The 27,909-nt window shown below is 36.7% G+C and overlaps 1 protein-coding gene across 1 annotated transcript in view; it reads left to right on the top strand.

The window, feature by feature from the left end:
• The window catches only part of SH3BGRL (SH3 domain binding glutamate rich protein like), an 83,691-nt gene extending 57,997 nt beyond the window's left edge, over positions 1 to 25,694 (top strand). The window contains exons 2-4 of the mRNA XM_081223205.1: positions 13,526 to 13,711; positions 18,117 to 18,197; positions 24,380 to 25,694. Coding sequence (XP_081079331.1) covers positions 13,526 to 13,711; positions 18,117 to 18,197; positions 24,380 to 24,412 — 300 coding nt within the window. The 3' untranslated portion in view covers positions 24,413 to 25,694. The remainder of the gene's footprint in view (positions 1 to 13,525; positions 13,712 to 18,116; positions 18,198 to 24,379) is intronic.
• Positions 25,695 to 27,909: the final 2,215 nt, after the last annotated feature.

The raw sequence follows: 27,909 nt of genomic DNA, 5'->3' as shown, positions 1-27,909 counted from the left end.
GTTATACCAGCACCATTTATTGAAGAGGCTTTCTTTTCCCCACTGTATATTCTTGCCTCCTTTGTCATATATTAATAGGCCATATAATGGGTGCACTTCTGTGCTCTCAATTGAGTCCCAGTAATCTGTGTCTGTTTTTGTGCTGTTACCATACTGTTTTGATTACTGTAGCTTTTTAGTATAGTTTGAAGTCAGGAACTTTGATACCTTCAGTTTTGTTCCTCTTTTTCAAGATTGTTTTGGCTATTTGGGGTCTTTTGAGTTTCCATAGAAATTATAGAATTATTTGTTTTAGTTCTGTGAAAAATGCCATTGGTGTTTTGGTAGGTATTGCATTGAATCTGTAGATCACCTTGAATAGTATGTTAATTTTAACAATATTAATTCTTCCACTCTATGAACACAGTATATCTTTCCATCTCTTTGTGTCATCTTCAATTTCTTTTATCAGTCTCTTATAGTTTTTCGAGTACAGATCTTCTATCTCCTTACTTAGATTTATTCCCAGACATTGTATTCTTTTTCTTTTCTTTTTTTTTTACATCTTTACTGGAGTATAATTGCTTTACATTGGTGTGATAGTTTCTACTTTATAACAAAGTGAATCAGTTATACATATACATATGTTCCCATATCTATTCCCTCTTGTGTCGCCCTCCCTGCCACCCTCCCTATCCCACCCCTCTAGGTGGTCACAAAGCACTGAACTGATCTCCCTGTGCTATGTGGCTGCTTCCCACTAACTACCTATTTTACGTTTGGTAGTATATATATGTCCATGCCTCTCTCTCGCTTTGTCACAGCTTATCCTTCCCCCTCCCCATATCCTCAAGTCCATTCTCTAGTAGGTCTGTGTCTTTATTCCTGTCTTACCTCTAGGTTCTTCATGACACTTTTTTTCTTAAATTCCATATATATGTGTTAGCATATGGTATTTGTCTTTCTCTTTCTGACTTACTTCACTCTGTATGACAGACTCTAGGTCTATCCACCTCAATACAAATAGCTCAATTTCGTTTCTTTTTATGGCTGAGTAATATTCCATTGTATATATGCACCACATCTTCTTTATCCATTCATCTGATGATGGACACTTAGGTTGTTTCCATCTCCAGGCTATTGCAAATAGAGCTGTAATGAACATTTTGTTACATGACTCTTTTTGAATGTTGTGACAGTAAATAGGGTTGTTTTCTTAATTTTTCTTTCTGATAGTTTGTTTATAACATATAGAAATATAACAGATTCCTGTGTATTAATTTTGTATCCTGCAACTTTACCAACTTCATTGACAAGTTCTAATAGTTTTATTGTGGCATCTGTAGGATTTTCTATATGTAGTATCATGTGATCTGCAAATAGTGACAGTTTTACTTCTTCTTTTCCAATGTGGACTCCTTTTATTTCTTTTTTTTTTCTGTCTGATTGCTGTGGCTAGGATTGCTAATACTGTGTTGAATAATAGTGGTGAGAGTGGGCATCCTTATATTGTTCCTGATCTAGGAGGAGGTGATTTCAGCTTTTCACCATTGAGTATAATGTTAGCTGTGGACTTGTCATATATGGTCTTTATTATGTTGAGGTGTGTTCCCTCTATGCCCACTTTCTGGAGAGTTTTTATCATAATTGGATGTTGAATTTTATCAAAAGCTCTTTCTGCATCTATTTAGATGATCATATGGGTTTTTTCCTTCCATTTGTTAATGTGGTGTATCACATCGATTGATTTGCTGATATTGAAAAATCCTTGCATCCCTGGGATAAATCCCACTTAATCATGGTGTATGATCCTTTTAATATATTGTTGGAGTTGCTGTGCTAATATCTTGTTGAAGATTGTTGCATATATGTTCATCAGTGATATTGCCCTGTAATTTTCTTCTTTTGTGTGATATATTTGTCTGTTTTTGGTATCAGGGTGATGCTGGCCTCATAGAATGAGTTTGGAAGTTCCTTCCTCTGCAGTTTTTTGGAATAATTTGAGAAGGATAGGTTTTATCTCTTCTACATATGTTTGTTAGAATTCACCTGTTAAGCCATATGGTCCTGGAGTTTTGTTTGTTGAGAGTATTTTAAATTATTGATTCAATTTCATTACCAGTAATCTTTCTGTTCATATTTTCTATTTCTTCCTGATTGAGTCTTGGGAGATTGTACATTTCTAGGCTGTTGTCCATTTCTTCTAGGTTGTCCATTTTATTAATGTATAATAGTTCATAGCAATCTCTTATGATCCTTTGTATTTCTGTTGTGTTGGTTGTAACTTTTACCCTTTAATTTCTGATTTATTGATTTGGGCCCTCTCTCTTTTTCTTCTTGATGAGTCCGGCTAAAGGTTTATCATTTTGTTTATGTTTTCAAAGAACCAGCTCTTAGTTTCATTGTTTCTTTTTCTATTGTTATTTTTTTTCAGTATTTCATTTATTTCTGCTCTGCTCTTTATTATTTATTTTCTTCTACTAACTTTGTTCTTCTCTTTCTAGTTCCTTTAGATGTAAGTTTAGACTGTTATTTGAATTTTTTCTTGTTTTCTGAGATAAGCTTGTATTACTATAAACTTCTCTGTTAAAACAACTTTCACTGAATCCCATAGTTTTAGGACCATTGTGTTTTCATTTTTATTTGTCTCCAGGTATTTTTTTATTTCCTCTTTGATTTCTTCAGTGATTCATTGTTTAGTAACATAATGTGTAGCCTCCATGTGTTTGTCTTTTATTTTTTGCAGCTTTTTTTTTTAATTGGGGTATAGTCTCTTTACCATATTGTGTTAGTTTCTGCTGTACAATGAAGCAAGTCAACTATATGTATACATATATCCCCTCCCCCTTGGACCTCCCTCCCCCATATCCCATCTATCTAGGTCACCACAGAGCAGCAAGCTGAGCTCCCTGTGCTATACAACAGGTTCCTATAGCTATCTATTTTACACAGGGTAGTGTATTTATGTCAATCCCGATCTCCCAATTGGGGAAAGAGGGGCAGGAGAAATTGGGAGATTGGGATTGACATATATACACTATTGATACCATGTATAAAATAGGTAACTAATGAGGGCATACAGTGTAGCACAGGGAACTCTACTTATGCACTGTGGTAACCTAAATGGCAAGTAAATCCAAAAAAGAGGGGATATATGTATATGTATAGCTGATTCATTTTGTTGTACAGTAGAAACTAACACAAATTTGTAAAGCAACTCTACTACAATAAAAATTAATCAAAAAAAAAAAGCAAAGAAAATAGGGGGCTTCCCTAGTGGCGCAGTGGTTGAGAGTCCACCTGCTGATGCAGGGAACATGGGTTCGTGCCCCGGTCCGGGAAGATCCCACATGCCATGGAGTGGCTGGGCCCATGAACCATGGCCACTGAGCCTGTGCATCCAGAGCCTGTGCTCCACAACGGGAGAGGCCACAACAGTGAGAGGCCTGCATACCACAAAAAAATAAATAAATAATAATAATAATAATAATAATGCAGCTTTTTATCTTATATTTTATTTCTTGTCTCATAGCACTATGGTCAGAAAAATGCTTGATATGATTTCAGTCTTTTTAAATTTACTGAGTTGTTCTGTGGCCTAGCATGTGATCTATCCTGGAGAATGTTCCATGTGCACTTTAAAAGAATGTGTATTCTGTTGCTTTTGGATGGAATGTTCTATATATGTATATTAAGCCCATTTAGTCTATTGTATCCTTTAAGGCCCGTGTTTCCTTATGGATTTTCAGTCTGAATGATCTGTCCATTGATGTAAGTTGGCTGTTGAAGTCTCCTACTATGATTGTGTTACTGTCAGTTTCTCCCTTTATGTCTGTTAATATTTGCTTTATGTATTTAGGAGCTCCTATATTGGGTGGATATATATTTACAATAGTTATATCTTCCAATTCTGTGTTTTAAACTCTATTTTTTTCTGTGTACAAAGGAACTCATGTACATGGTTGGTGAAAATGTAAATTGGTGCAGCCACTATGGAAAACAGTATGGATGTCTCTCAATAAACTAAAAACAGAACTACTATATGACCCAGCATTTCCACTCCTGGGTATATATCCAGAAAATCCCAAAACACTAATTCAAAATGATACCACACCCTGATGTTCATAACAGCATTATTTACAATAGCCAAGATATGGAAGCAACCAAATTGTTTATCAACAGATGAATGGATAAAAATATGTGGGATATATATATATATATATATATATATATATATATATACACACACACACACACACACACACACACAATGGAATCCTATTCAGCCATAAAAAAGAACAAAATTTTACCATTTGCAGCATCATGGATGGACTTGGAGGGTGTTATGCTAAGTGAAATGAGTCAGAAAGAGAAAAACATATACTGTATGATATCACTTACATGTGGAATCTAAAAAATAAAAGTGACTATAACAACAACAAAAAAGTAGCAGACTCACAGATATAGAAAACAAACTAGTGGTTAGCAGTGGGGTGGGGGCAAGGGCAATACAGTGGTGGGTGAGTGGGAAGTACAATATGGGTGAATATAGCCAATATTTTGTAGTAACTGTAAATAGAAAATAATCTTTAAAATTTGTATACAAAATCTAAAAAAAAAAATAAGAGATGGAGACACAAAAAAATAAGAATTTACCAGCACCATTGTCCTTGAAGTAGAATGAGCTCATAGAAATGGCTACTGCCAGAGTCTGTGTCCCAAGGTGGTTCCTAGTTGCCTCCTGCCTCTCGAGGAGGCTCTCCAAGATCAGAAAGTTGGTTTGACCCAGGCTTCTTTCAAATAACTGCTTCTGCCCTGTGTCTCGGAGTGTGTGAGCTTCTGTGTACCCCTTTAAAGAGTGGAGTGTCTGTTTCCTACAGCATTCTGGTTCTTCCGAAAGTAAGCCCCACTGGCCTTCAAAGCCAAATGTTCTGGAGGGTCATCTTCCTGGTGCAGGACCCTGGGGCTGGGGAGCCTGCTATGTATCTTGGATCCCTCACTCCTTGGGAGGAACCTTTGCAATTGTATTTATCCTCCCGTTTGTGGGTCACCTACCCGGGAGTATGGGTCTTTTGACTGTACCTCATCTCTATCCCTCCTACCTGTCTCTGTGGTTTCTCCTTTATATCTTTAGTTGTTGAAGACCTTTTCTGCTAGTCTTCAGGTTGTTCTCATTGACGGTTGCTCTGTAAATCGTTGTAATTTTGGTGTGCCTGAGGGAGGAGGTGAACTCAGAGTCTTCCTACTCCGTCATCTTGGTCAGTCCATGAACTGCATTCCTGACTGAATGGTAGTGTCTAACATCACTTAGGCAGGAGTCTGACACTAATCCTTTCCTAGCAGCAGAGGATCCTAGAGTTAGAATTGGGTATTCTAGTCACTTTTTGCTAATAATAATTTGAAGATTGATTAGATTGTATGCATACTCATTTGGATGATAATGGGAACAAAATCATGGTCTGGTAAGTAGAATTTAGAATTAAATTATATAGTAAGAACGCATCAAAAAGTGGTATTACTCGGGCTTCCCTGGTGGCACAGTGGTTGAGAGTCTGCCTGCCGATGCAGGGGACATGGGTTCATGCCCCGGTCTGGGAGGATCCCACATGCCGTGGAGTGGCTGGGCCCGTGAGCCATGGCCACTGGGCCTGCGTGTCCGGAGCCTGTGCTCCGCAGCGGGAGAGGCCACAACGGTGAGAGGCCCGCGTACTGCAAAAAAAAAAAAAAAAAAAAAAAAAAGTGGTATTACTCTTTGTAAGAGCTTGTCGACCTTATATAAAAATCTCTTAAGAAAAAAAATCCCATGCAGAATATCTTGAAGCTAGACAGGCAATGTATTGGAACAAACTTAATCATTGGAATTAGAGACATTTAGGTTTCAATGCCAGCTCTGCCACTGAATAACTTTGTGACTTTGGGTAAATTTACTTAACCTTTTTCAGCCTCAATATTCTAATCTGTAAAATGAGGGTAATAATATTTACCTTACAGAGTTATTATGAATATTAAGTTAAATAATGTATCAAAACACCTGCTTTAGCATCTGTCACTTAATTGGCCTTCTATAACTGGTATGAATAATAAGACAATATCTGTCTCCCAGTCTTGTCTGAACTCAAAATTCCTGTGAATTTGGGAATAATTCCTGAATACCTTCTGATAGCCCAACGTATGCTGGATGAGCCCATAGCTTCTGTGAGTCCAAAAACTCTAAATCTTGTGAAACTTTTGAGCTTTAATTCTTCTAAGCTTTGCTTAGAGCAGCTGCTATCTCCTTACCATGGAATGTGCTAGCAATGAGGTGCTCTGTTTGGGTCTGGAGATTTCTGAAGGCTGTATTTTATAATCAGCTTTGTTCTTGGATTGCCAAGTGGTAATTTGGAGAATAAAGACTTACTTCGCTAGTTAGGGATGAATGAGAGTCTATGTGCAAATAGTAATAACCAACAATATTTCCCTGCACTCAAATCCTAGGTAATTGTAATTTATATTGTCATATTGTACATTCCAGTCATTAGTACTTCAAGGGAGCAGGAAATATCTGATATTGAAAACAGTGGCTAAAACATAACTAAAACCCACCATTAAATGGCATTTTCTCCAATCCCTTTTGGAGATCCCATCAATCTAATATATGATGCACGAAATGTTTAATCCTGGGAATTTTTTTGAAGACATATTTCCAGATAACATTTAATCTGTGAGAAATCCAGCCCAGTCAGCCACAAAGACTAATGTATATTACTTTAGAATAGGCTCTTATAGGTTTCAGATTATAGCTACCTACTTTTCTCAAACTTCCTTGACTCTTTTGAAACTTTCTTAGAAAGTATTTTCAGATTCACAGTATGCTGTAAGAGCTTTAAAAAGAGAGCTTTTCTTGCTTTATATAGCTGGAGTTATTTTTTTTTCCAGATTTATTGATGTATAGTTTATTTATTGAATTGCTTCCAAAACATAGAGTGTGGAAATATAATCATCCAAAAAACATCAGACAAACCTGAATTGAGGGGCATTTTACAAAATACCTGACCAATACTCCTCTGAACTGTCAAGATCATGGGGAACAAGAAAAGTCTGAGAAACTGTCACAGGCCAGAGGAGACTAAAGAGACATGACTAAATGTAGTGTGGTATCCTGGAAGGGATCTTGAAACAAACAAATAGACATCAGTGGAAAAACTGGTGAAATCCAAATAGTCTGGAGTTTAGCTAATAGTACTATACCAATGTATCAGTGTTGGTTTCTTAGCTGTGACAAATGTGCCACTGTGAGTTAAGGTGTTACAATAGGGGAAACAGACTGAGAGTTATATGGGAACTCTCTATATTATATCTGCAAATTTTCTGTAAATCTAAAATTATTCCAAAATTGAAGTTTATTAAAATAAAAAAAAATACTAAAAACAAGCATTTTGGAGGTCCTGGATTTAAAACGAAGTTGTTAGATCAATCAGTATTAACTACTTTGTGTCCAGCCTATGAGGTGAGCACTATGTAGGAAAGCTTAAGCAAAAGGCATGGCCCCTACCTGCAGGTGTTTTACCAACTAATTGAAGAGATGAGACTTTGACATGTGAAAAGATTAGCGATCATTGGTACTATTTGATTAAGCTCCAAACTGGGTGATCCTGACTGTAGGAGGTCAGAGAGAGAAGGCTGCAGTGGCCACCAAGGGTTTCACAGAGGGAGTGCTCCTGGATGAATCAGTTAGAATTGCATCAGTGGAGAGAGGGGAGACTTGCAGTAGAAGGTAACAAAGAGAAAAGCACTAAGGTCTTGGGCACAGCAAACTCAGGGAAAAATAAAGGCAGCTTGATATGTTGTGGGGTGCCCGGGGAGTGCATATTTTTAGAGAAGATAGAACATTATGCAGAACCTTGAAAGTTAAGCAGTAGGGGGTGAGGTTGAAATTGGCCACAGGGGAACCAGTGTAGCAGCAGTAGGATTACAGTATATGTTTTGATTCTGTGGCTTTCAGCCTTTTGCCAAATTTGTCTATTATTTATTAATCTGCCAACACTTCACTCAGCATGTACATTTGATAAGACTATATGGGGATGAAATTCACCTGCAAGAGGTGAAAGTACAGTCATGCTCATTTTCCGAATTAAAAGGGCTTTTCTTGACTAAATGAAATTTCAGTTCTGAATAATCTCATCTTTATAAGATAATGAGAATTTGGGAATAATTATTTGGGAATGATTCCTGAATACCTTTCTTACCTGGCACTTTTCTCTGTCCATACTGTTTCCCAGAGTCAGAAGGAACTTTAGTCCCACTGTTACTGACTCAGTAAAAGCTTGTTTTTACTTTAAAAAAATATTTATTTATTTATTTTGGCTGCATTGGGTCTTCATTGCTGTGCACGGGCTTTTTCTAGTTGCGGCGAGTGGGGGCTACTCTTCATTGTGGTGCACGGGCTTCTCATTATGGTGGCTTCTCTTGTTGTGGAGCATGGGCTCTAGGCGCACAGGCTTCAGTAGTTGTTTCACACAGGCTCAGTAGTGGTGGCTCGCAGGCTCTAGAGCGTAGGCTCTGTAGTTGTGGTGCACGGGCTTAGTTGCTCCATGGCATGTGGGATCTTCCCGGACCAGGGCTCAAACCCATGTCTTCTGCATTGGCAAGCAGATTCTTAACCACTGCTCCACCAGGGAAGTCCCTGTTTTTACTTTCAAGTGAGTAGTGCATTGTGTTCAAATCATTTTGCTCTTTGAAAAGGTTGTTGGAGGTTTTTTTTTTTTTTTTAAGTGATGTGTACATTGCTTATTTTTAAAAAAGTAAAGAATGGGAGGAGTCTGATGCCCTTACACTTTCTCATCTGTTTATCTGTAAATTTAAAGTACAGAAATATGCCTCTATACCAGCTTTGCCCACTCAGAACTATTAAGTGACCGAGATTTGACAAAGGGGAGGCATGGACTACACCGTTCTCAGTGTAGTCAACAAGAAAGCAGAGGCCTCATGACATTCCATTCAGTTCTTCTGTGTGTATGCTCCCCATGTGCAAGCAAGCCCACAAGTTGGTGAGCTTAGGAATTCAGTGGGGTCAGTTTAGACTGGTCAAGGGGAAAGAGACCATAATAACTAGGAAATCAAATTCAGTAAATGAGGCTATTTGGAAGAGAACATAAGATATCTCAGCTTTCGTTGTCTTTCTATTTTATATCACATAGTTTAGAAGAACTCTTTCATATATTTCCATCTTATTTCCCCAGCAAGATTGGGAATTCTAATATGTACTGCATGTAGTGAAAAAGAACAGGGTTTTGCAGTCAGATAGCTTTATATTTGTAATTTAGTACAGGCAATTAATAGATCATTCTTCTTGGGCAGGTATCTTAACCTATCTAAGCCTCAATTTCCTTTGTTTTAAAATGGGGATAATCATACTAACCTTTCAGAATTGTTGTGAGGATTTCAGGGGATATATGTATATAGGCTCACAAAGAGTTTGGTACTCAGCAAGCACTCAACAAGTCTTAGTCTCCCTTTCTCCTTAAAGGTCTTTATCTGGTACAAATCTTAACCCAGTACTAACATGTAATAAGGCTTGGAAATTTCCTCTTGGGATTATCTTGGGAGGCCATTCCAGCAGCTTTTTTGTGTACCCCTCTATTAGAGTTATATAGGGACAACTCTAGCAAAATTCAAAGGCAGACAAAGAAACTTCACTGTTTCCTTGACTACTTCTCTCCAGGCAATCCCTCCCTCCACTCCAAATATGCACACTGCCTGCCCTTTCTATGAAGACCAAACTAGTAAACCGGTCATGGTAGAGTTTCAAGCATCAGAATAATTGAATTTTAGGGTAGATGGTACTCCCAGTGCTCCTTATTTCACAGCCTCCTGGGTCTACACATACAGCCATGTCTGAAGGAATTGGAGAGAGACTGCAGTTCCTTCTGACTCTGGAAAAAGCTCCAGATAAGAAAGGGCTGGATCCTCTTTAGTAAGTGGTGCTGTGAAAACTGGACAGCTACATGTAAAAGAATGAAATTAGATCACTCCCTAACACTGTACACAAAAATAAACTCAAAATGGATTAAAGACCTAAATGAAGGGCCAGACACTATAAAACTCTTAGCAGAAAACATAGGCAGAACACGCTATAACATAAATCACAGCAAGATCCTTTTTGACCCATCTCCTAGAGAAATGGAAATAAAAACAAAAATAAACAAATGGGACCTAATGAAACTTAAAAGCATTTTGCACAGCAAAGGAAACCATAAATGAGGAAAAGACAACCCTTAGAATGGGAGAAAATATTTGTAAATGAAGCAACTGACAAATGATTAATCTCCAAAATATGCAAGCAGCTCATGCACTTCAATATCAAAAAAAAACAAACAAACAACCCAATCCAAAAATGGGCAAGAGACCTAAATAGACATTTCTCCAAAAAATAGAAACAGATGGCCAACAAACACATGAAAAGATGCTCAACATCACTAATTATTAGAGAAATGCAAATCAAAACCATAGTGAGGTATCACCTCACACCAGTCAGAATGGCCATCATCAAAAAATCTACAAACAGTAAATGCTGGAGAGGGTGTGGAGAAAAGGGAACCCTCTTGCACTGTTGGTGGGAATATAAATTGATACAGCTGCTATGGAGAACAGTATGGAGGTTCCTCAAAAAACTAAAAGTAGAACTACCATACAACCCAGCAATCCCACTCCTATGCATGTATCCAGAGGAAACCATACTTCAGAAGGATACATGCACTCTGATGTTCATTGCACTATTTATAATAGCCAGGAAATGGAAGCAATGTAAATGTCCATCGACAGATGAATGGATAAAGAAGATGTGGCACATATATACAATGGAATATTACTCAGCCATAGAAAGGAACAAAATTGAGTTATTGGTAATGAGGTGGATGGACCTAGAGTCTGTCATACAGAGTGAAGTAAGTCAGAAAGAGAAAAACAAATACCATACACTAACGCATATATATGGAATCTAAAAAAACGGTACTGATGAACCTAGTGGCAGGGCAGGAATAAAGACGCAGATGTAGAGAACAGACTTGAGGACACAGAGGGCAAGGGGAAGCTAGTACGAAGTGAGAGAGTGGCATGGGCATATATACACTACCAAATGTAAAATGGATGGCTAGTGGGAAGCTGCTGCACAGCACACGGAGATCAGCTTTATGCTCTGTGACGACCTAAAGGGGTGGGATAGAGAGGGTGAGAGGGAGGCTCAAGAGAGAGGGGATATTGTGATATATGTATAAATATAGCTGATTCACTGTGTTGTACAGCAGAAACTAACACAACATCGTAAAGCAATTATACTCCAATAAAGATAAAATTTAAAAAGAAAGGGCTGGATAGGTGAGATTTTTCAGAACTGATAAAGAAAAGTCTTTTTAACCCAGAAAGTTAGGCATGACTGTACTTTCTTTACTGTGACCACCTTAAGACATAGCTGTTTTTGAGAAACTACCTTTAAATGTCTACATTCTCCTCATTTCACACAAGTCTCTATTGAACTTACTTGAGCCTTAACATCTCTCTAGACATAATGTGGTAGAATTGCAACTGAAAAAGAAAATAATAACAGTATTTGGGGAGGCAGACAGCAGTAAACTAGCAAACCTTACATTATGCTCTTATGCTGCCACATCTCGGAACATCTGTCAGGAGAACTCCAGGGAGCTAGGGGTAGAGATGGGAGATCAACAAGAAAATTCTTAATAGTCTTACCCTAGATTTGTTGTAGACTTGTTGGTGAATTACAAGTTTTACATGGCTGATTGTGACCAAAGCACTTTTTTAAAAAATATTTAAAAACAATTCAAGCTGAAAACAAGTGTCTCTTGCTGTGGTTATACCACTAGATTAAGCAGTAGGAAGCCAGTGGCTTAAGGACTCATGACAGTATTCATTTAAAATGCACACACATCTCTTTGTTTACCAAATGACTACACAGTGGCAACACTGCATAGTCTAGTGCCAAACAGACTAACTGGGGATTCAGACTTGATTTTCCTTTTGGGTGTATTTTGTAAGCAGATTAGTAAAAGACTGAAAAGGCAGCTTTAAATTCTATTTGTTCATGCTTCCTTCACCCCACTCTTAAATCGATAGGCACTGGCTAGGCAAAGACAGTCTTATTATTTAACTACAAATTAGCGTAGCCCTCTTGTGGCAGCATTTGAAACAAACAGAACCAATTGGAAAGAATTTATATATCTGAATTTCTCTTTGCAGAAGTTGACTGGGTCACAAATTATAACCTGTTTAAAAGACAAAATACACACCCACATAAGTGTTTATTCATTTAGAGATTTCAATTATGTGTGAGAATTTAGTCATAGAAATTATAAGCATCCATTTAGAAAGTTTCCAAGTTTATTTTGTAATACTGTACCTTTATTGTTCTAGTTCAATATGCTGTAATATTTGTGAGCTCATTTTTCACAGCTAGACAATTATATTAAGCTTTACTAAGTACATCATGCTTTCACTAAAACCACAGACTGCATGCAATATAGATGGATGTAGTATGCAGCATGTATGCTGTCATTATTAAGCTTAGTCTAAGTGGCATCACTCATAGCAATAAGCACTTGCTCTCTCTTTTAAGTCCCTTGCACTCTTGGCTTTGTCATTCACTTGACTCCTCTCACCTGACCACCTTAGCTTCATATTTAAATACCATGTTATAATTGAAATTTTTAATATATCTATGTCTAATACCTCCCTCTAGATTTTAATTTTAGGAGGGAATCTGCTATTTTTCTTTAGACATTTTAAATAACCTGATAAATTTCTTACACACTTAAGAGGCACCAAAGAAATATTGTTGAATAGCTATTAAATACAGTTTTGGACAATCATTTTAGATTTTAGTGCATCACACTTGGAACCTCTGTTGATCTTCAATAAAGTGTTAGCTGAGAAAATGTGACAGGTTGATTATAAAACAAGACAAAATCCCATCTTGATTAAATGTGTTGTTGTAGCTCAGCACTTTCATGAGAAAGACTCTTGTTTTCTTGTTCAGCTTCTGTTCCAAATGATGAAAATTGACACATAGAGTCTTGTAACATTCTCAAGGAAATATTCATTTCTGTTAACTGTATGGTGCTTATTAAGACAGGAAGTAGACTCAGGTCATTTGGAATGACTTTCAATAAAGGCTAAAATTAAGAGAGGCTTGTAGATAATCGGAAAACACACCTTCCCACTACTCAAACTTTTGAGTTAATTGCACTTAAGGTTATTGATATGCATCAGCTAGCTTTTCTTCTTCATGATTAGATGTGAGCATTTCAGTGAAAAAAAGAAAAAGTTGGGTTGATAAAAGGATCTGTGAACTGAAAGCTCTTCAATCCACTTGTGAGACAACATTAACGACAAAATAATAGAGGGAAAACTATATATCTTCGGTTAAACCACAAATCTTGATCCCTGTCTGAATTCATTTCTGCTAGTTCATTAACACTTTTCTGTTGAATATGATAAACAAAAATAATAAAAGCTTTTTGTTCAACAATATAACTTTTTGTCCTTTGGGCCCTAGATTAAGAAGAAACAGCAAGATGTGCTTGGTTTCTTAGAAGCTAACAAAATAGGATTTGAAGAAAAAGATATTGCAGCCAATGAAGAGAATCGGAAATGGATGAGAGAAAATGTACCTGAAAACAGTCGACCAGCCACAGGGTACCCCCTGCCACCTCAGATTTTCAATGAAAGCCAGTACCGTGGGGTAAGGAACCAATTAAAATTATTGTTTTCTTTTTTTAAGTGGATTGCCTCAAACCCATCCTCTTTCTTTTACTCCCACCCTAAATCTACACACAGTCATTTCTCCTGTTCATCCTCTACATACATCCTAGGCAGCTGGGGTATTTTGCCTTCTACTAGAAGGCAAATGTATGAGTCACTCACCAAAAAATTATCTGTGAATGTATAAGTACAGACGAGAGCATTTATGTTATTTCTGGTATGTCCATGAAGAGGTGAGCTGTTTTACTTATTTAGATTAAAATTAGTTTAAAAAGAGGAATATCTTAGTTTCTGCTTCAAGGTAGTAAAACTTTTATTTGGATATTATTAATGAATTTTCTTAAAATTTTTAGTTAGCTAATTGAACTAATGTATGGATGAGGGAAACAAGAGTAGAGTTTTTACTTTGTGACTGGTGCTTTCAAGTTTGTCATCTTGGTTAGCCTTCATTTAAACCATGAAATAGTTCCTTTCAGTGTTCATTCACTGTGTATTTAAGTAACATTTGTAGCCTGTGGCCATTCTAGGTACCATGGCAAGTACAAGTCTGTATAAAACAAAGCCTCTTTTCTTAAAGAGCTGATTGGGAGTGTTGTGTGGGTAGAATCAAACACACCTGAAACAGAGAGAGTGGTTATGAGGCCACATCCATGTGATGACATGGTACAGAAAGCATATGTAAGGGCTATAGGAATCTCCAGTAAAGAACTGTTTGCTTTGCTGTGTCCTCAGAATTAGCATAATTGAGGAACAAATGTTTTTAGAGCCAGCAATCCAAATCTTCTAACTCATGTGTTTATATGGGAGTGAGAAGGAGAACACCTAGAGGAGGGTATGGCAAAATTGAGAAGTCCATTAGCATAAAGTATTTTCTCTGTGAATTGAATTTGTCACTTCTGAGGAGGGGCCAGAAGATTTCTTCTGCTGCTGCAAACAGGGCCAATGTGTAAAGACATACTATGTAGATAAGGAAAAGACAATTAGGCTATTCATTTAGAAGGTGAAACCTCAGTGCCTCTATATTTGAAATTTCTGCAAATTGTCAACTCTCAGGGGCTGAAAGAGGCCTCAGAGTTCATCCAGTCCAATCTAAGCCAGCATATATTGTTTTATCCTCTCCTTTTTGAAGCAGGAATTTCAATTTGTCTGACTTTTAAAACGAAACACATTTTGGGTCATAAGTGTGATGTTTGAGAAGCCAAATTTACCTGGTTTATTTCTCCCTCGGAAACCACACTATAAGGGAATGGAGTATGTTATGGAAAAAAAGGCAAGTATCACTGAGAAATGGGAAGATGAAAAGGAAGGTGCAGGAGGTGAGACACAAATCAAACAAATATTTGTTAATGGAAAAGGAATCCATTTTCTATTGAGTGCCTGTTGTATGCCAGGCACTGAGTTAGGAGTTTCATAACAATAATTAAGATTTGTCCCTATACAGACGTTAGGGACAAAAGTGTATAGCAACCATTCATAGAAAGCATATTATATGTCAGCTATTGTGCTACATACTTTATGTGTATTATATTAGTCAGTTCTCATACTAATCTCATGAGGTGTAGATATTGTTATTCCTGTTTCATAGATGAAGATATTGAGGCCTAGAAGAGGTTAACTAACTTCCTAAATCATACAATTATTAAGTGATGCAGCTAGAATTTTAACCTAGATCTCTCTTATTCTGAAGTTCTTACTCTTTCTGTTAAACCACTGTGTTGTTAATTTTCCTGTTTACACAAAGATCCCATCTTCGTTCTTTCCTTGTTTCATTCTGTATTGTGGGAGGCTGACCTCAGCAAATTATATTTCCCAGTGTCCATTGCCAACTGGCTGCCTATTAGGTTTGGCCGATAATAGGAGGCACTGGTTGGATGAGTGGAGGGCAGGAGGAGAGGAAAAGCCAAGGTATCCTCCTTTTTCTGGAGGTGTCCATGACAGTGGCTACATCTCCTTTGTGGTACCAGCTCTGTAATACTGCCTTCTCCACTTTTCCCTTCAGCAGTAGCTGTGGTAGCAGCTTCCTGCTATTTCTAGTCTCTGGGCTGCCTCACCGTCTCCTGTCTGCCTTTCAGCTCTTTAATCTTTTGTAAGTGGTTCTTCATATTAAATTCCCTTGTTTAAACTATCTCAAGGTTTCTCAACCTTGGCACTACTGATATGTTGGGTTTATGGGGGCTCCCTTGTGCATTGTAGAATGTTTAGCAGCATCCCTGGCTTCTATCCATGAGTGCTAGTAGCACCCGCCCAGTTGTGAAAAAACAAAAATGTTTCCAGATTTTGCAAGACGTCCCTGGGGGAAAATTACCTCCTTTATACAATCATTGAGCTATAGCTTAGGTTCTATTTCCATATTAGGATGTGACTGAAACAATTACACTGCCAACATAAATGAAGCTCTGTTATAGATGATACAAAAATTTTAAGGGTAATCTTTGTTCTGAAAGAGCTTATGCTGTGTATATGAATAACTAAAGCATATTTTCATGAAATAATTAATATGATACAAATATATGGTAGAATACATTCTGGATTAATGTTACTGGAATCCTAAAGATGTAAATACACTATATTTTTCCTCAAGAGAATTCCTATAGAAGAAGCAGACTATATTTTGTTTACTCTTGTATTCTTAGCACCAGGAACAGTGATTGGCATGCAGTATGTGCTCAATACATATTTGCACAATAAATTAATTAATCCTGCTTAATTGAGAAGCTGATGTTCTTTTCTCTCAGAGCTACAAATCTGTTTGTGTGTGCTAAGTTCAGGGCCAACAAATAATGTACTGTGATCCCCAAACACCTGAAACAGAGATAACTAGATTACCCTACAGAGTATTTTATGATCAGATTTTAATGTATTTGAAGATCTGCTTTCTTTCACATGAGTTTAAAGGTTGACACAGACTGTTTTTATTGATTTGATGATAATAAGAAATGTCTCTTGTATAACTGTTAGGTTCTTTTAACTAGCATTTTGAGGTTACTTCCAAGTGGTTGAGTATAGATATGATGTATATTGCTTATTTACTTTGAGTAACTTATAGGTCATGTGTCTCAGTATGGATTTTGTATCAAGATCCAGTTAGTTTCACTTTTGAATAGTGAGTTCAAAGAGTATAGGAGGCTGGTCATAAATGCCTGTTGTTTATGATTTATTCCTTTGTCAACATCTAGGGTACACAAAAAGATGCTTTGAGACAATCCTTGAGAAGATCTCTGTGGCTCTAAACAATACTGACTGGGTTAAAATAGTCCCTAAATGAGAGAAATTCTGATGTTTCTTGAGTTAGGGGTCAGATTTAGGGTCATCAATGGCTTGAGAGGTGGTAAACTTTATACCTCCAGATCCTCCAAGTACCAGGAACTATATATGCTAGAAAAGAACCTTGTAATTGGTGATCTGTTGGTGAGGCAATCTCTAGAGAAGCCAGCAAATTATGAGTGCATTTTACCTCTAATAACTCAGCCAAAATGCCAAGCTTATCTCTGTGTTTTGGGGTTTTTCTAGAGAAATTTTGAAACACATTTTTTTAAAATTTTTATTTTATTTTTTTTATTTTTTGGCCATGCCATGAGGCGTTTGGGATCCCCGACCAGGGATAGAAACTGTGCCCCCTGCATTGGAAGGGCAGAGTCTTAACCACTGGACCGCCAGGGAAGTCCCTCTCTGTGTGTTTTAAGTCAAACAAACTAAGGCCAGGTATAGACAATGGCTGTGTTTTCTAAGTATATTTGCTATTGATTATATGTCATAGTCAAATGTAGGCAGTTCGGTTGTTACTTTTGGAGCATGCATGGTGGTTTAGAGGATGACAATGGGAAGCCCAACTGAATTTAGTCATGTGAAGCTTTTATTGGATCCCCGGATTGTTTGCTCTTCCAGTCATATTTCATGAAAGTCTCATACCCTTCCTCTGAACACAGCACAGATTTACTATTCTTATGGCCATGGAATAGCTAAAATCTGGTCTGCTGTAGGTTCTGAGGGCATCTCTACCTTAATAAATAATGCAAGAGAAATAATGGCAAACTGGAACAATAGCCTCCTCCCAAAAGTAAGCAACCTCTTACTGGCAAATAGTTGGCTGCTTTGGGCTATGGAGAAAGCTGCTTGCCCTGGGGCAGATTTAAGTTCTATGCAGTACGAAATAAGTCCTTTTGCTATTTCTGTCTCACAGATCAGCATATCTTCTAACCCACATTAATTGGGATCCAATAAGCCTTGCCTCTTTACTACTCTTTCCAGAATTCTAGCATTATTGAAGTTAGCTAGCCTGTTTGACTTCAAAGATATTGACCAGTCAGATAATTTTGAATTAATGTCCCCTTTTCTTTCCTTTGTTGGTTGCATATTGCTAATTCTTGTTGCCTTCTTTTATCAAGGACTATGATGCCTTCTTTGAAGCCAGAGAAAATAATGCAGTGTATGCCTTTTTAGGCTTGACAGCCCCACCTGGTTCAAAGGTATGATTCATTTTTCCCCTTCTTTATAGGCCATTTTATTGCTGCTGGGTTTTTTTAATCAGTAAGATTTCCACTTTATTAAGTACTCAGATTAAGCCAGAGGCAGTGCAACATAGCTAAAAGGAAATGTCCCTGCTCCGCATGCACTTAATCCCTAGTAGGGCAGACAGATGTGCATAATTAAATACAAAAAGTATGTGGATAGAAGGTAGGCCAAGTGACTTCCCTTCAAGCTGCCCAAGGTAGCAAATTTCTCATTGACCCATTCGCAAATAAGTGGTTAACAAGTTTAAAGACGCCATTATTCCAGTTGTCATGTATGGTATTATGTGGAAAGAAAGCATTTAGTTCATAGTAATCTTCTTGTCAGTATCTATTGTCCTTGTGTGACAGCAAATGCTAGAGTCACCTATTCAAATTAACTAAGAGCATTTGAGTATCAAAACTCGTCACTAAATTGCTGGCTGAATTTGGTGCTTTTCTCCTGCCAACAACAAATTAATTTTTCAAGTGGTGGTGTTCCCAGGGAAGATCATACAAAGAAAAATATTAAAAAATTAAGTTGCCTGTTTAAAAAATGTCTCAGAGCTATGGACTTTAAATATATGTTTGCCTTTTACCATATTTCTTCTCCACAAAGGCTGATTTAATCAAAGTGTATGTCCCCTGCTCTATCATTTTACATTTTGCTCTCAGAAGCTAATTTTTGTTAAACAGATTATTCAAACTCCAGCTCCTTCTCCAGTTTTGAGGGTCTGTGTTATTGTCTGTATTTTCACTAGAGACTGTTTAGAGGCATTGTTGTCTGAGTCACTATGAAATTCTGTTTTCTTGCCAAACTTTCTTTTCCCATGGATAAAATGGCTTATTTTAGGCTTTGTATAATTTAAGTTGTAGGAAATCTTAGGTAAGGCATTTTTCTTTAAACAAGTTAGTAAAACCCAAGTTAAGTCATTGATTTCAGTGCATATTAGAGGAAGTATAAAAGGAAGGATAGTCTGTTTTCTGTGACTGATGACTCTCTTTCCTTCAGTGAAAAGTAGGATCCATTCATTCAATAAATATTTACTGAGTGTCAAACATTGACTTGACATTGATGGTAGGGCAAATACGGAGAATAAACATAATCTCTACCTTCAAAGTGTTTATAACCTAGTGAGGGACATGTATATGAATAATTATACAATAAATATGTCTACAAATAATTATGATATAGTATGGTAAATTCTGTATGGTTGGTATGAATAAAGTACAGTAAGCATCCAAAGGAAATAATCATAAATTACTAGTAAGGAGTTTGGGGAAGGTTTCACAGAGGAATTGGCATTTGAGCTGTTAGGGATTCTAAAACACTGAAGTAACACTAGGTGTCTTTCACAGTGGCTGCAATAGGAACCACTGCATTGGGATGTACCTGAACCCAATGGTATGTTCAGGGAGCAGAGTGTAATGCAACATGAATCTACTATAGGACATATTAAATAAGTGAGATGCATTAGGAGGTAAGATTGGCTAGGTAGGATGGGGCCAGATTATGAATACTGTGCTAGATACTTTCAGCTTTATTCTCTAAGCATCTAAAAGCCATGGTAGGGGATGAGGGAAGACAATGATGTGATTATCTTTGTATTTTAAGATGTGATTTGACCTATGTCTCAAGAAAATAAAATTGGCAGATCTGTGGATTGTGAAACATTGGAGAAATGAGATATTAGAGATGGGCTGACCCATTAGAGGGTTCCTTAAGAGTCCAGAAAAGCAATGGAGAAGGCCTAAAGTGGGACTGCAGTTACAGAAAGGAAAAGATGGATTTAGGAGACACAGAAAAATCACTTGTGATAGGATTTGGCAATTTATGAGATGCTTATGTATGCAAAGAACTGGGAAGGATTGAAGCTATCTCTGAGGCTTCTAACTGGGTGATAGGGAAATGAAGCAAAAGTCATGGAGGAAACAGAAAAGTGAGTGATCCAAGGGAGGAGTTAGTCTTGGAAAAGAGAGGGCATGCAGTTTTCTTCTGAGACTGGATAGAATGAAGAGAGAAGGATAAAAATAGAAATTTTAATGTGTGGGGAGGTTAGGGAAGTTCACATTTGAAAATGTCTTATCTTTAGTATGAGGTAGGAAGAATGATCATCTGCTAGGAATGATGGGAAATTTGAGAATTGTAAAGATCCATTTGCTGTAAATAAGCTAAAGAGTAGGCGAAGATCATGAGTGGAAGGATGGCTGAGCAAGATGAAAGTCCCTGTTGAAGTTAGAGTTCATGAGCCCACAGTGGAGCCAGTCAGCTTGTTTACAGTGTTTTTTTTTTTTTTTCATCCTTGTCTAACCCTAGAAGTAGGAATAGAGTAAAAGAACAGCAGATGTTATCAAGGATTGAACTAGAGGGAGCTGATAGATCGGGATAAAGCAAAGAGGTCTGGAATTGACAGTGGAGTTGAAGGGTGAATTGGTAATAGGGAGACTTTGAATGTTAGTATTTAATAGGTTTTTCCCAAGATTAAAAGTGATAAATTTGATATCAGAAGGATGATTTTTCTATCCTTCAGCTCAGTTTCCAGAGTTTTCCCCTTTAATTTAACAGGACAATAAGTCTTCCAGAAAGAACTGGCTGAAAATAAAGTATACGCAATAAGAAATACAACTAATTAACCCGCATTGGAAAAGTGCATTCATAATAAAAAGAAATGTGATAAAATGAGATACAATATTCATCTGTGAAGTTAACAAAGCTAAAACAAAGTTATAATGCTCAGTGCTGAGAAGTGTGCATTAAACATATTCTCTCATATATTACTGGTGATGATATAAATTGGTACTACTGTTTGAAAACCAAAGTAGCAAACATATATCAAGGACCTCAAAAATGTTTATAGTTCTTCATCCAGTAATTTTACTGGGTAGTAAGGCCTAATGAAATAATTCTATACATGGAAAAGTCTTTATGGATAAAAAAGTAAATCAAAATGTTATTTATAATCTTAAAAAATTTGAAAAAAAGTTAAATGTCTAAAAATAGGGTCAACAAAAATAATTTATCCACTGAGTGAACTCATGCTCTCATTAAAAAATGAGAGTTTGTGAAAAGATACATTATAATGAGCTACAGAATTGTTTTTACTGTGTAATTAACATTCTATTGATAATTACATTTAAAATCTATGTATAGGACAAAAAGATACTGAAAGGAACCATAGCTAATAATATGAATGTGTTTCTTTTTTCTCCATTTATTTACTTTCCAAATAATTAGAATACATTCTCTTTACATTTAAAAATTATTGAGGGATTCCTTGGTGTCGCAGTGGTTGAGAGTCTGCCTGCCAATGCAGGGGACACGGGTTCATGCTCCGGTCTGGGAAGATCCCACATGCAACGGAGCGGCTAGGCCCGTGAGCCATGGCCGCTGAGCCTGTGCGTCCGGAGACTGTGCTACGCAATGGGAGAGGCCACAATAGTGAGAGGCCCGTGTACCAAAACAAATAAATAAATAAATAATTTAAAAAATAAAAATTATATTAAAAAATTATTGAAAGCCAGTGCACTGGAAAGCTTGATATTTAAAAGTACCCAATGGCAAATATTTCCATAAGGCAAGGTATCCTCTGTAAGACAAATATTTTTTTTATTCTTTTGTATATTAGATGCAGTTAAACATGGTATATAAATATTTGCTCTTTACTCTTCTATTAATACAGAAGATAATTTCATAGCACTAGCATTTCTTACATTGCAGTATAGTTAATAGTTTTGATATGGTATAAAATAACTGATCTATTTTTACTAAAAATATAAAAATCCAGTGATGTTCATGTTGAGAGGAATACCACTCCTCTGGAAAATCCATGTTCACTAGTAGGTTGAGGGTATAGAACATGCTGGTTAAAGAAGTGTTCTCATTGGCTTTGGTTAAACCACCTAGCTCTAGGGAGGGGCCATGAAAATCTGCTTCTGTGAGATTTGAAGCATTCCTATTTCCACTAAGCCCATCCCATTTTATTGCATCTCCAAGAGAAACTGTATGTTAATAACACTTAGCTGTGGTGTTGGTCTTAGTGACTAGGAAGAAAGTGGAAAGGAAAACGGCAGGAAAGAAGTCTGGATACCTGCAATGGACTAAGCATTGAGCTACACAGTTCACATTCATCTCATTTTATCTTTACTCCATCCTTATGAGCTAGGTGTCCTCAATACCATTTTATAGAGGAGGAAACTGATGCTTAGATAATTTAAGTAATTTGTCCAAGGCTACATAATAATTGAGTAGCAGATATGGAATTTGAACCCGGGATTATCTAACTCAAAACCAATGCATTTATAGAATGATGTATATAGTGGGAGTAGAGGGTGAGAACACATCATATGCCTGTTTCTAAAGCTCTCTGGTTGATTAAATAACTCATGATACTATAAATACTGGCTACTTACTTTTAGATAATAATAAAGCTTGTAGCACAATTTACATATTTGATGAATAAAACATAATTTAAAAAGTACATAATTTAAATATGGTGTATTCTTAAAGACAAATTACAAAGAAGTTTGAATTGCCTTTTGTTTTGGATTTTTGTGCTAGTAATTTCTTCCATTAAAAAGGATAAGTGAGAGCTAAGGAATTTATGACAAATTACAACAAAGATTGATAAGTGTGACTTTAGGGAACTAGGCTGTCTCCAAAATACTAGTTACTCAGAGTCATTACGTGCTCATAAGAAGAAGAACTTCACATTAGCATGTATTCACATTTTTATACCACTGCTTCCCCACCTATATATAGTATGCCATTGAGGGGTTTTATGTATTTTTATTTTTTTATATTAATTTATTTTTTGCTGCATTGGGTCTTCATTTTGGTGCACAGACTTCTCACTGTTGTGGCTTCTCTGTGGAGCATGGGCTCTAGGAGTGTGGACTTCAGTAGTTGTGGCACGCGGGCTCAGTAGTTGTGGCTTGCGGGCTCCAGAGCGCAGGCTCAGTAGTTGTTACGCATGGGCTTAGTTGCTCCGCGGCATGTGGGGTCTTCCTGGACCAGGACTCGGACCCATATCCCCTGCAATAGTAGGCGGATTCTTAACCACTGTGCCACCAGGGAAGCCCAATTGAGGGGTTTTAGTATAAAATTCATTGTGTTGTGTGAGGAAGTTGTTGGAAGCTTGTTCTATAAAATGAAACAAAATACATAATGTGGGTCTAAGATATATTCATTTAGATAGCCAAACACCATGTTAGAAATTTCAAAAGAGCTTAGGGACGTTTGTTTTTCGTTTTTGACTAAGAGTTTTGGAAGGTGAGTCAGTAGTGTATTGCATATGTTTTGTTAAGGATGTATTAAGAATGAATTACACTGTCCTCTGGTTTCCTTCTTTCTATCATTTCTACCTCTCTCTCTCTTTTCTTCTTTTTTTGGTAAAAATATAGCATCTTTTTTTGTTTGTTTTTTCCCCTTCTTCTGGGGTTAGCATCAGAGGCTCATTTTGGAATATGCAGCTGCTGTCACTCCTCCTGAGACTGTCAAGTACTCAATTAGTGACAGATGTTTAGAGTGACATTGTCTAGCATACATGATTTCTACAGCTCAAGTCTGAGGTTTTTTCACCAGAGTCACTCTTGCCACCCATCCTTATTTCCAGAAATTTTCCTTGAAGTGTATTTTGTGTCGAGTACTATGTTAAGTGCCAGAGAACACCTATAGGTCAGAGTTCCTATGCTAGAAGTACTCACCACCCACAGGAACAGAAAGACAACCTTACCTCTTCGAGCCTACTGCCATGAAATTTAAAAGCAACAATATTTTAGCAAATAACACATTTTCTAATTAGCTTAATCCTTAAACAAAACTCGCGTGACTGTAAACTGTAGGTGACAATGTTTTTGAACACTCAATTTTTGTGAAAAATCATTCAAAACAGAACTTAGCTACTTTTAAATAAAATGTCAACTATAATTGTAAATCACTTGCTTTTATGGAATTATAGACAGTTCTCTATGACATCTGTTTCTAGGCAGAAATTTCTATTTTTTTAAATTTTTCTATTAAGAATTTTTAAGCAGTCTTTTCTGGGGGCTATTTTTCTGATTTTGAATATTCTTAGCAATTTAAGGTAATATAGTCTAACCAAAATACACACGGATGCCTGCTTTGTGATATTTAAATCTGTGTTGTTTGTTTTTCGTTTCAGGAAGCAGAAGCTCAGGCAAAGCAGCAAGCATGAACCTTAAACATTCTGCCTTAAGCATCCTGACAAAGGAGTCTCCACTGCTTTTTATAAAATAACAAAATTATCTTGGCTTCAAAAGAAATAGGCTTAATGTTGAAATAATAGATAGTTGTTGTTTTCACATGCAAACAATCAAAATGAATACATAATTAAAATGTGAACATTATGATGAGGAGAATGGGAGATGAACTTAAAATTTTAAGTAGGTGTCATGGAATAGTATTGTTGTCTGCTAAGGCATTTTATGTACATCAGTGATTTTAAAAAGCAAACACCTCTTCCCTTTTTTGATATTATTATTGCAACTTAAGTATATCTGTAGCTCTACATTGAGTAACTTGAAAAGATGAGTGACAAAGAAAGAATCTGTCTCTTGTTCCCAAATTGCCTCAATTTTACTCAACAAAAATATGTACTTTTTTGATGTGAAATTATTGTGATTAAAAAGTAGTTGCAGATAATGTTTATGATATGTCAGACATTGTAATTTCTGATGGTAATTATAACATTTACATTCTTTTGTAGTTAAAACTTCTATGTACTGAACCACAGGTTTTCTAGGCTTCTAAATGTAGCCTTTCATTGCATGTTTCAGTGATCAGAACAGATGACCTCCCACCAAAATAAGGATGTATTCAGTTGACAGATTTCTTGCTTAACTACACAGCTATGATGCAATCATGCTACTAAGTTGTTTGCCCCAGTGAAATATGCATATGTATGCTATGGAAGTGGGATGGCAAATAAGTTAAAAACGGCATCCTTTTGCAAAGAACTCAGACTTTTAATTAAATATTTTAAAATAGGTTGGAACTCATTTTTCCCCTTTTAAAACAACTTGTGATCACGAATGCTACTATCTCTCAGATATTTGAACTTTTTGTTTCAGCTTAGGCATATATTGTATGAGTACATTAATCTAAGCAGGGAAAATCATTTCTATGACTCTATTCCAGTGAATAGCATAAGTATCAGATAAAAGGATCAATTTAAAAAATGTTAATTTTGAAAACTTCTAAGAAGACAAGAAACATTATTGCCTAAATCACCCAGAAGACACATATATTGTACTTTAGTTCCACATTACTATTGTACTTTAGTTTCACATTACTAAAAACGAACACCTTTTACTTTAAATTACTTTATCATATCATTTGATGTATGCAAGTCTGTGCTCTTTGCCAAAATCAACATACAATGAAGACATGGCTTTGTTTACTGAGATTCAAACATGATTCAATGCTTTAAAATAAACTCAGTATTGTCAGAAACATAATTTTTGTGTTTGTGTTCGTGGAGTTTCTAAATAATGTAATAATAATTTTAGATGGGTAATATATTTTTTAGATGGTGGCGAAGGAGAAAAGAGAAAATAATAGAAAGAAAACAATTTGAATAAACTTTCTAAATTTCCTATTTAGGACTCTGAATTTTGCAATGCACACTAGAGTCAAACAAGTATTCCATTGTTTTGTGTACAAAAATATGCTATGGAGAACTCTAAAGTAAACAAGGTATCTTGTAATAAATTCTGGAAAATGCTAAAACATTTTTCAATATTTTCTCCTGAGCTTTATCAAATGCAGATGATGACACTTGCAATATTTTATGTGGGCATTTTTACTTTTAGTATCAAATAAGTTAACACTGTCAAAAAATAGACATTCTTTAAAAATAGAAGACCTTTTTGAGATGTGTATGTCTACTAGACTATACCTTACAATTAGCATATATGTATATTTAAAGTAAAATGTTTTATTGAGTCTTGCCAAATTGAAATCTTTCTTTCTGTCAGCTGAGTACTATATGTCCTGTAGATACAAGAAAAGCAAGTGAAATTCTGAATATTAGGGAGCTGCCTTCAAGGATATGCTGAGGCCACACCCACTTTTTTAAATGTCTATTTTATTTATTCATTTTTTGTCTGTGTTGGGTCTTCGTTGCTGCACATGGGCTTTCTCTAGTTGCGGTGAGCGGGGGCTACTCTTTGTTGCAGTGCACGGACTTCTCATTGCAGTGGCTTCTCTTGTTGCAGAGCACAGGCTCTAGGTACGTGGGCTTCAGTAGTTGTGGCTCACGGGCTCTGGAGAGCAGGCTCAGTAGTTGTGGTGCATGGGCTTAGTTGCTCTGCAGCATGTGGGATCTTCCCGGACTAGGGATCGAACCCGTGTCCCCTGCATTGTCAGGTAGATTCTTATCCACTGTGCCACCAGAGAAGCCCCTGAGGCCTCTTTTAAGAAGGACTAAAAGATGTCACACTGTCCTAAAGACACACTAAACTCCAAGAGATAGTAGGAAGCTGCAATGACTAAGCCAGTGAAATCAGTACACAAGCCTGAAAGCAAAGCAGAAGAAAGGTGGGGTTTGGGTCTCTGGTATTTCATGAGCAACTGAGCCCCTGTTTTCCTAGATTGCTCTTGATTCACCTTTCTGAGGTTGGGAGTGTGTAGTCATTTTCTGAGATACCTACTCCCCAAAGTCTCCACCTCCATCGGTGTGCTGGTCTGCTCTGTTCCCTCCAATTCCCAAGCAGCACACTAAGCAAGGTAGTAGCATGGTTACCCAATGTTAAAGCTCTCTTGGTTTCCAGAACCAAGAAACAAGAAGCTTTAGAAACAGCTTCATTAGTAGTAGTAGTAGTAGTAGTAGTAGTAGTAGTAGTATTTAGGGAACAATATATAACCATCTACTTGTATGTATGAAATTAAACCAATATAGATACAGATGTGTGTGTGTGTGTGTATATATATATGTATATGTGTATATATATGTATATGTGTATATATGTATATGTATATATATGTATATGTGTGTGTGTGTGTGTGTATATATATATATATATATATATATATATTCACACAGCACCATCTACTATGACTCTTGGGGTATCTCAGGGAGTTAAGCAGGATTGCAAAATTATTTTTGCTCTACTAAGGTTTTCCAGAAATGACTATAAGGGAAGAGGTTTTCGGAAGCAGTGAGAAGAATTCCTAACTTCCTCCTGACAGGTAGGAACCCGAGGATTGAATGGAATTCCTTGTATCACGTGACTATTCTAGCTGCTGTGGGAAATACCTGCATTTCCTAATGGCTCATTCAAGCTCCCAGATTATGGAAACTAATGGTGATCATGCAAGAGGTATCTGGAGAACAGGAGCAGGCATCTTACTCTGCTAGGCAGAATTTTAAATTAAGATCATTTTCAGCATAAGATGACAGACCACTAAGCATTTCTCCCATCCCACCTCTGTCACCTGTACTAGAAGAAGAGCTCTTCAGTCCCCTTGTATGACACTCCATAACCTTTCTGCTTCATTTTTTAAAACGACTATATGAAATATAAAGGGAATTCCTCTGGACAAAAAAAAAAAATCTAAAAACCCTGCAATTGAGGGGCCTTATATGCAAAGGGATAAATTTTATTACCCCAAGGAAGAGGACTGTATAAATACAGAGGGGTTTTATATGCATATTAACCTTAGTTATCATTT

Source organism: Mesoplodon bidens, assembly GCF_964165515.1.
Source record: "Mesoplodon bidens genome assembly, chromosome: X".
NCBI lineage: Eukaryota > Metazoa > Chordata > Mammalia > Artiodactyla > Ziphiidae > Mesoplodon > Mesoplodon bidens.
This window is presented reverse-complemented; position numbering and strand designations above follow the sequence as displayed.